At 39.2% G+C, this 10,008-nt stretch overlaps 1 protein-coding gene across 5 annotated transcripts in view; it reads left to right on the top strand.

Moving 5' to 3' along the window:
* The first annotated feature begins 1,348 nt into the window (after positions 1–1,348).
* SLC25A14 (solute carrier family 25 member 14) overlaps positions 1,349–10,008 on the top strand; it is a 30,061-nt gene continuing 21,401 nt past the window's right edge. The window contains exons 1-4 of one of the 5 annotated variants that reach the window (XM_078063870.1): positions 1,349–1,484; positions 1,581–1,734; positions 7,035–7,128; positions 8,422–8,569. In XM_078063870.1, the coding sequence (XP_077919996.1) occupies positions 1,603–1,734; positions 7,035–7,128; positions 8,422–8,569 (374 nt within the window). In that variant the 5' untranslated portion in view covers positions 1,349–1,484; positions 1,581–1,602. Of the gene's footprint in view, positions 1,735–1,864; positions 2,112–2,174; positions 2,289–7,034; positions 7,129–8,421; positions 8,570–10,008 lie in introns of those variants that run through there. The other 4 variants (XM_078063872.1, XM_078063871.1, XM_078063873.1 and 1 more) reach the window with 4 other exon arrangements.

The raw sequence follows: 10,008 nt of genomic DNA, 5'->3' as shown, positions 1-10,008 counted from the left end.
TTACCTGGGTGGTCAGTGAGACTAGCTGGTGGTGGCAGTGGCTGAGGAGGCAAAAGTGCAGTCTTGTAGAAAAGTTAAGACAGTGATTTGCTCACAGAGAAAGCCTTAATTTTATAAAGGTTCAGTGACTTGGATGTGAGGGACAGGACCAGGCCACAGCTGGAGACATAAAATTCACATCGTTGGAGAGAATACAGTTCTTCCAAGTAAGAAGGACTCTAAGCTACAGCCCTTTTTGGCTAGAAGGGAGTGTTCGCTGAGATGTAAATTGAAGGGAATTCACATTTTGGAATGCATGCACATTTTTTTATATTATCTATTTTTAGTAAGAAAGTTTCTGAAGGTAACAAGGGTACTATTAAAGTCGAGAGCAGTATAGCAGGGCAGTTAAGAGCCTAAGCTCTGAAGTCAGACCCAGATTTGAGTCCCAGCTCTGCCAATACCAAGTTACTCCTTTAAAACCTCAGGTCTCTCATCTATCAAAAGGGGAAAAGAATAGTACCTGTCTCATGGAGTAGTTGTCTGCACACGAAGCTCTTGGCACTGTCCTTGGTAAGCATTCCACATCAGGTAATATTATGTGTGCTGCCTGAAGAAATTTTTTAATGGGCGGAGAAACCTAAGTGTTAACTAAAATGAGAAAAATCCTTTCGGAACAAAGTATTCTAAATACTTATTAATTCAACAATAATTTAGGGCCACTGCCTTGCATCGACCCACTTTTACTTATACGCAACACGCAAACTGTATTATTTTGTATTCTCGCGGGATTTTGGAACCTTTGCGTGAGCGGCTTAAAAATCGAATGTAGCCCATTGGTCAACGGAATTACCCAGGGTGCTTTGCAAATATCCCTTCCGGTCCCTGGGGCTAGAGCCAGAAGCCGCATCTCAGGCTCGCTCCTCATTTTCTGGCTGATTGTAAGGTACGGATTAATTTGGATTCCCCCTTTAGGTTTTCTACTCTTCAGATTCTTTAAGTTTTTATGGTCTCCCTTTCTGTTTCCAACCTGTTTTTTCTCAACTGTGTGCTTTGAGTACAGGGCCCGAGTATGATTCCTCAGTCCCTAATACCTGGCGGCCATTTGGTGCCGCGGTTTATTTACTTGACCTTTATTTTCTCTCCGACTTCGGGCACCTCACTAAATACCCTTCACTCCTTTCCCTCATTTTCCTACTTTTAAGTCCTCTGCCCCGCCCCCCTCACTTTCCCTCCTTTTTCGTACTTTGCGCGCAGGCGCCCCGCCCCGCCCCTTCACTACGATTGTCTCGTCCCTTCACTACGATTGTCCCGCCCCTCGCGTCACTTAGGTTCGGCTAGCCGCTCTCCTCTTAACCCCCGCCCCTTTCCTAGCCCTAGTACGCGCGAGGTGGGTGGTAACGCGGTAACCAGGCGACATCTCTGCCCCCGACTGGCGAGCATGTGAGCTGCAGAAGCTGCCAAATTCTCACGCCTTAGTTCTCTCTCCCTACACCTTCCAAAAGGTTGCCCTTTCTGGGTCTTTGCATCCGCAGCCGGCTCGACTTCCCCCGTTAAGACCCCTGTCGTTTCCACCTCTCATTTCGTGCCTTCTTTTTTAGGCTTTGAGGAGGTGGTGTTGGAATGCCTGTGCCACCGTTGCTGGGGCGACGACTTGGTTACTTCCGTTGGTCTCAATGCTTCCGGGTTGGCATTGCGGTGGCGTTTCCGACTGTGGCAGCCTCGGCTTCCCAGTCGTCCGATGAGCCCGAGCAGGTGAGGGGGAGCTCCTGGACTTCCAGGCTGGGGAGCGGGGCTGGGCCGCGCCAGGCCGCGCGGGGCCGGGCTGGCCTGGTTCCCGGCCTGGGAGGGGCTTAACGGTCCTTTGATCTCTCTCTCCCCTCAGCTGAGTCCCTTCCCTGTCTTTCACTCTTCTGGCATCGGTGGTTTTACTTCTTCGATTGAACCCTGCTTCCTCGACCCCCTTGGGAGGCCGCCTTCTTCAGGCGCCTCCCTTCTCTCCACGAACTCGCTCTGACAGCTGAGGAACTGGCAAGATCCTGCTACCCAGAGGGTGAATGGGTATCTTTCCTGGAATAATCCTAATTTTTCTAAGGGTGAAGTTTGCAACGGCGGCCGTGATTGTAAGCGGAGTAAGCAAACACCTCCATTGTGTTAGTGTGAGGGATGCTGTTAAAAGATGCTCCCCTTCAGTTTCTACCCCCTGCCACTCCTTAAGGTCAAGGCATTGAAGGCATCTATTAAAATGCAGTTCAGCTAACTAATTGGGATGACAGCCATTATCAACATGAATTAGATTCTCAGACAAGGTAACAGCAGGGACGTTTGTGGTTTTCTGTCAGTGTTTGCTTGTTTTTTCCAGGCTAGGGATGCTTGGAGTTATTATGAACTCTTGTCTTCATTCCCTACATCATCAAGTTCCTTTGTGTTTCTATTTTATAAGTTTATCTCTAACCTCATTGCCAACAAGCATCTTGTCTGCTTTACTTTGTCTGCTTTACTTCATACCATTCTAAGCTAGTTTCTTTGCCTCTCTCCTTTGTAATCCACTGCTTGCTGCAGCCCTAGTAAGCTAACTAAAATGTGGATATCCTCATGTCCCTTCCCTGTTCAAAAACTTATAGTATCCCTCTCACGCTGCCACACACGCATTTTGGTTTTAAGCTTTTCAGTGTAACCTTTTCCTTACCGTACTTCTTGTCTGATAATTGTTTCAATCTGTTAAGGGAATTCTCTGTTCCAGTTAGGTTCCACTCTTCCTTCTCGGAACAAACTCTACTGATGCCTGCTTCCACATGCTGTGCTTTTTCCGCATTTGTGTCTCTGTTCATCCTGTTTTCATCCTCCACCCCTCTCTTACCTACACCTATCCTGATTCTGCCTGCACTCTGGCAAGGCCCATTTTAAGTCTTTCACATCTAGAAGCCTTTCAAATTATTCAGGCCCATGCTGTTTGTCTCCTTTTCCATGCTCCTGCTCTTGTAGTTTGTACTATATAATTTAGTGCTTAATTTTTCTCTAATGAACTACTTTGATTTCTTCTGCCAGACTATAAGCTTTTGAAAGGCAGGTACTATATTTTCTACAACTTTATCCCCACCCCAATCTCCTTGATTATCCAGGAAAGATAGGTTGAATGATAGATATTGTCATATGTTAGAACATATTTTTTTTTTTAACATGACGTTTATACCCATAGCATGTTGCAGGTTTGGGCATTAAGTATGCCTTCAATAAATATTTGCTTCTCTTTCCATTATTACCTCCGAAGTCTGAGAATCTGTAATGCCTACTCTTTTTTAAAGGAGAAAGTGAGAAAAGCACCCAGATTTATCTGAGCAGATATTTGGAATAGTGTAGTGCTATGTAACTTGTGTTCTAAGACATTCTTCTCACTCTTCAGGCGATCAGATTTTCCTTAGACTTCAGAACACATTTGCATTTTAAAGACATTTTTCATTGGCTGCTTTATGCGATAAATATTTAAGGTACTATATTTCTGTTTTAACTCAGATGTGACTTCTTTCCTTTTACCCATATCTGGGGATAACCCTCACAAGTAAAAATCATTTTTAGCACTCTTGGGGTCTTTTACACAAGTAATTCTCTGCAAAAAGCCAGGGGAAGAGAATTAGAGAATCGCTGAGGATGAATAAAAACAAAATGTTGTGTACAGAGTGTGTAGCATTGCTCAGGTCTAGCAAGTTAACTTCCTAATTTCTCACATAATCTTTTACATACACACTGCCTACATGGATAAAGGACATTTCACTGGAATCAACCAAGTATTTAATGGCTATATACCCAATTCTGTGCAAGGCTTATGAAAAGTACTGTGAGACATGGTGTTTGCCTTCAGAAATCTTACCTAGTTAAGAGAGAAAATAACATGGGGCAACTAGAAGAGAAACCTCATCCTATGTGCCTGAAATTAAGATACAGAAGGGGGTAAATGAATGTTCAAAAAACGTTGTACAACTGTGGAATAGATATAACAGGACATGCATGTATGTGTATGGCCTTATGTAAAAGACTTAGAGGTTTTAGCTGGCATTTTAATGATTTTAGTAGTGTGATATGGCCTCCACAAAAGTGACTGCAATTTTCAGCTGTAGTAAATGGAGTATAATATAGTGAGTGATGAAAATTATTGTGGATGTTTACACTGAGAAAGATGTAGGAGAACATGATAGCTGTCTTTAAATACTTGAAAGACCCCCATAGGGAAAAATAATGTTTAATATTACCTCCCCAAATGGTTGAAAACTAGAGGAAAGCAGACTTTTGGCTCCGTATGAGGAAAGAATGTCTAAAAGCAGACCTAATTAAAGATATAAAGGACTTTTTCGTAACAAGATTCTTTCCTAACATGGAGGAAAAGGGATTTTACTGACAGATGAGGGAGTGGTAGCAGTGTTGAATTTGGCCAGTGGTCCCTAGACTTTTGGATTTCGTGCACCAATAACATTTAAGTGAAAGTGTGGGGAGGAGGCACAAATTAAGGTAGCCAGTCTTATTTTACTAAGAAGAATACTAAACCAAATCAACTACCAACTACATTTCATACAGGAAAGGTGATTTAAAAAAATGCTCCAGGAGGAAGAACATGATTTCCTAATAGATAGTTCTTTAAATTAAACACATTCAGCTGAAGAAAAAAGCACTAGGTGCTCTTATTTTCTTCATTTCACCTCAGAATTGTGAAAACTTCATTAAGGAACCCCTGGGCTGACTGACCTAAAATTCCATTCCCTGCTATGGCTCTGCCCCCTGCCTTTAACTGATGTATTGTTCCCTGAACCCTGGGAACATCTTCCTTATTAAAAGTCTGGGCAGCAGGTAGTGAAGTTCTGATAGAGGCTTTCTCTGTAATGAGATGAGTGGAAAGAAGTTGTAAAAAGAAAGCTTTGGAGAGAAGCATAGCAGCCATTTGAAATGCTTGACTGTTTTGGGAAATCTCTAAATTGTGTGTGTGTGTGGGAATGCCCTCTCTATTGACTAAGAGAGGGGATATGCCATGGTCCTTGCTTTTCCATGCTTACCCTCTCACCATGTGTGTCATGTTTTACTATCAATTGTAATAAAATGTGGTCATAACTGAAAATGTTAATAAGGTAATAGTACTCAAGACTCATTTCAAACTGCAGCTGGTACTTGAAGTGCCTATTCCTACTTTGCTTTTTAGAATTTCTTTCAACAACTTTCCTCCAAAAGAGCTATCTATTCCAGACTCTATGTATCAGATGGACTGGCTGATCACACTATGCTTAAAGGAAGTGTCCATAATTATTTTTGTGGCCTCTTACTAAAACATTTGTCTGCATGTTTGCTGTCTTCTTTGGAAAATTGTTCATTTGTGCTTAGTTACAGAGATTTCCTTTTGTGGAAGTAAAGCAAAACCTTGTCTCCCCTAAAAAGAGACTGTGACTCAATGGTGCTAACCTCAGATTGGGCAGTGGGGGTGGTGAGCAGCAAGTAATAGCTGTTAAAATGTAATTTTGAGTACTTTTCAAAATGTAGTAATGATAATAGCTAATAGTTGAACTAGAGGGTGCTTGGCTGGCTCAGTTGGAAAAGCATGCGACTCCTGATCTTGGGGTTGTGAGTTCGAGCCCCATGTTGGGTATAGAGATTACTAAAAAAATAAACTTAAAAAAATAATAGTTGCACTAGGTGCCAGTTACTTTTCTAGGTATTTTACATATATCATTTAATTTTCACAATAACCTATAAGATAGTATTTATTATCATCCCCATTTTATGAAAATGCAGGCATGGAGTAGTTAAGTAACTTGGTCACAGAGCTAGTAAGTGGTAGTGTCAGGATTTGAACATAGGCAGTCTGACTTCCTAATCTTTATTCCTGACTGTAAAACACTTGAAAATGTTTTTGAAATTCAGTAGTATACGTACTGTGAAGTTCTGGGAAAGGAATAATTTAAAAGAAATCTCAGAGTCCATCTTAAAAGAGATTACTTCCATCTGGACCAGGATTTAGTAGGTGATGCATAGAGCAGTAGTAGATCTTAAAGTGTGGAAGCACCAGCATTATTTGGAAACTTGTATATTCTTAGGCCAAACCCAGGGCACTAATCAGAAATTCTGAGGGTGAGGCCCAACACTATGTTTTAATTCACCTTCTAGATCATTTTGGTGCACCTAAAATTTGAAAACCACTAACCTAAAGGGCAGAGCTGTGGAAAAAAAATAAAATCCAACAGAGAAATAGCTGAGAGTGGCAGGAAAAAACAAAAATGAAAAGATTGAAGATGACAGGTCTAATGGGGGTGGGATGGGGAAGAAGGATAGGGGGCTGGGAATAGAAATACATTGTTAAAGAGTCTAAACATCAAAGAAAAACAATATTTATATGTGTGTGCTTTAAAAGGCCAGGGAAAAAGAAATTCACTAGATGGATATATGTTAAATGTCAGAGAGGAGAGACATCATTTATATTGTTTTCATTCCTCTGGGAATCAGAAGGAAGACAAAAAAGTACTTAGTTCAGCTTGGGCTTTGAGGGGAGAAGTTGTATATAGCTAGAAGTAGCTAGATGAACTAAAACCCTGAAGTTTAGTAGAGAGATGAGAGGTCTAAGAACATGAAAGGGGAGTGGTGTCAGCCTTTGCTTTGCACCCGAATCAAGGTAACAGAATACCATGAACTGCTTTTATGAGATGCCTCAGCCTATATAATTTGAACTCCAGGTTCCTTCACTTGTAATTGTCTAGTTGAATGTCTAAGTTGGTTGTGCTGGATGGACTGAAACCTCTTCTTTGGGTGGGGACGTGGATAAAATTAAACTAGAGAGAATGAAGGGTGCAAGTTGATCTTTGAGGGAATTGCACGCCTACCCATACAGAATGGCAGTAAAGAACACATTCATGATCATCCAGCACATAAAACAGGATTCCCCATTTTGTTTCATTCCACTTGGTAGGGTTTTTCCTCTACATCTGTTTTATTTGTCAATTTTGTTGATATAAATAATATGATCAGACACTAACAAATGCTCCTCACTCTTGTGCCTTGTTCTGATTTGTGTTTATTTTTAGCACCAGAAAAGTGCCACTGTAAGCCATGAGATGTCTGGTCTGAATTGGAAACCCTTTGTATATGGCGGCCTTGCCTCTATTGTTGCTGAGTTTGGTAAGAATGTGAAAACTGACAAATCTGCTTCTATGTTATAGATGGTAGCTTATGGTGACAGTTATTTTTGGTGAAAACTAGAAAAAAAGTGAAAAGAAGCTCATTCTGTTTGTTTTAAAACTATTGTCTCTAAGCCATCAAGTAATATTTTCTGAGAAAGTACTACAAATGGTATGGTGAGTGAGATTAAGAAAAGTCAAACTTAAGAAGCTCTTTTGATAGTTTAATGATTTGTTAATTTGCTCTAGGCTTAAGTAATATGAAAAGGTAAAGGGAGTTAGATAATATAGGGGTTTCTGCTATATTTTTGCACTAATGGTCTTTCCTTTATGCTAAGTTGTTTATAGCTTTCTTAGAGAGTATCCAAACTTCTTTTTTTTCAAACCTCTGTCCCATTTTAGAAGAAAATTGACTAATAAGATCAAACTAGATTCTTCTCTATTTGGTTTTAATTTTGGAATATTTTTAGATTGTGTTTTTTCATTTTCCAAATTTTCTCTTTCCTAAAATATTCATAAGTGACTCTAATCCATTAATCTTTGTTGACTTTCTTGGCAAATGCTCTGGTGTTGTGATATCAAGGTCATCAGTGACCAGAGCTACATAATCACCTTGTTAGTTTTAGACTTTGAAAGATTCCCTGGAACATATTTTGTCAATGTAATGGCCACTTCTGTGTGTTGATGTAATAAAAGAAGTTGGTTAAAGAAATTTCCTAAGCACTCTGCTGGTATTAGTCCCGAATTACCTGGGAATCCAGATGAGTAGACCAAATAGGACTTTGCTGTTATCTTTCATAATATTAGGGAACTATTTGTTTCTTGTAAACAGATAAAAGAAAAAAAACCACAAAGCTTTCTAATAGTATATAAGGGTACCTGGAACAGCAATCCCATGCTTTCTTATCTTCTTTGTGAAAATTTGGGGAGATTTTATGAAGGCAAAGTGGGGAGATGAGATGGGGGACAGAGGAAGAGACAAATGCCAAATTGTATGTTACAGATGAATAAAACATTTAAATTATTTTGTATTTATAGTATATTAGGACCATCTTAAAGCACTTCACAGTTTCAGTTATACTGTGGGTCAAATCCTACTGCTTAGATACAATACAGTATATTTCACTTTACCACATTCAACTCTTCTGACAGTGGTACTCCTAGTAGAGATACCCTCTGTGTGTTATAAAAAGAACTTCGTCTTATGTTTTAAAATTGTCATTGGCTTAAATTCGGCCAAAATTTTAACTGTGACTCTTTGGAAAAACTTATAAATCAGTGTGTTTCTTTATAGGAACGTTCCCTGTGGACTTGACCAAAACGCGACTTCAAGTTCAAGGCCAAAGCATTGATGTTCGCTTTAAAGAGATAAAATACCGAGGAATGTTTCATGCCTTGTTCCGCATCTATAAAGAAGAAGGTGTATTGGCTCTGTATTCTGGGTGAGAGTGGATTCTTTCCTTACATCATGAAGGGAAATACTTTTTAAAGGAGCCATGTATTTCAGCTGTCTGATAGTGTGTGCCCTTCATATTCACCATTCCAATTTGTAATTCAATATTGACGTGCCAGTTTATATTTCACTTGCTTGTAGGTCTCGAGCTTTGGATTTTGTGTTCATCTGGCTTTAAGTGATATGTTTTAAAATGGATATCTCATTGCAGCATTGGCTTTCTCCTGTTTTCCTGAGAGTCATCGATAGCACACTGTGAATAGCAGCACCAGTTAACTGTATATATTTCTGTAATATTCTTCCTGAGTTGCCAAATACTCAGTTCTTTTAAAATTTTCCTCTTTAAAGAAATACTGTTCTGGGAGCTGAAACCTAAAATGCAGAATGAGAGAGAGGGAGACCCATCCATTTGTCAACTTTTAATTAGCTGTAGGTTTGTGGTTTATCATCCATTTTGTCATGTATCTGCTGCCATTTCCTAGGTCACTCTTGCATTCAGGTTACCAGTTTACTCCTCAGAGAATGGACATCAATTTTATTATTAACCTGTGTTAGACTTAATTTTAAAAGATAATTTTCTTAGGGAAAAAGATCAAGTAATACATTCTGAAGCTAGTAAATCATGGATCAGCTGTTTCATCTTGTTCTTTAATCAGCATGGATAATCACAAGATTATTTTTTTCTAATAGCAAGCAATAATGTCAGAAATATGCATATTTAGTCATCATTTTAAAAATCATAACCATCCAAGCTGCTGTCTTCTTTCTATTTATAACTACTAAAGTGTAGTTCTGCAATTTGGAAGAATCTCAAAGGATACGGTATGAGTGAGAATGTCTTCAGTTTATAAGCGGAACTTAAATAGGGTGAAATCTTGGCTCTGTACCTCCTTGATAGATTAAAGATGTATCTGCAATTGTTAGGAAGTACGGTTGATTTTTAAAAAACCTCCATGAGGGGGTTGGGGGGAGGATAGAGTAACTGGGTGATGGACATTAAAGAGGGCACGTGATGTAATAAGCACTGGTTGTTATATAAGACTGATGAATCACTGAACTCTACCTCTGAAACTAATAATACACTATATGTTAATTACTTGAATTTAAATTAAAAAAGAATTTAATAAAAAACAAATGATACCATATAACCCCCCCAAATAAATAAAAAAAAATAAAAAATCTCCATGATGTGAATAGTGGTGTATACTTCTTTTTTTCATTGCTAGATTTGGTTTGCTAATATTTTGTTAAGGATTTTTGCATCTAAATTCCTGAGAGATATTGGCATATAGTTTTTTTTGCTTTTGTACTCTTTTTGTCTGGTTTTGGTATCAGGGTAATACTAGCCTCATAAAATGAATTGGGAAATATTCTCTCTTCTCTTTTCTGGAAGAGATTGTGTAAGATTGGTGTTGATTTTTTAAATGC

Source organism: Halichoerus grypus, chromosome X, assembly GCF_964656455.1.
Source record: "Halichoerus grypus chromosome X, mHalGry1.hap1.1, whole genome shotgun sequence".
Classification (NCBI taxonomy): Eukaryota; Metazoa; Chordata; class Mammalia; order Carnivora; family Phocidae; genus Halichoerus; species Halichoerus grypus.
The sequence above is the reverse complement of the archived record's forward strand: the minus strand, read 5'-3'. Positions and strand labels throughout refer to the sequence as shown.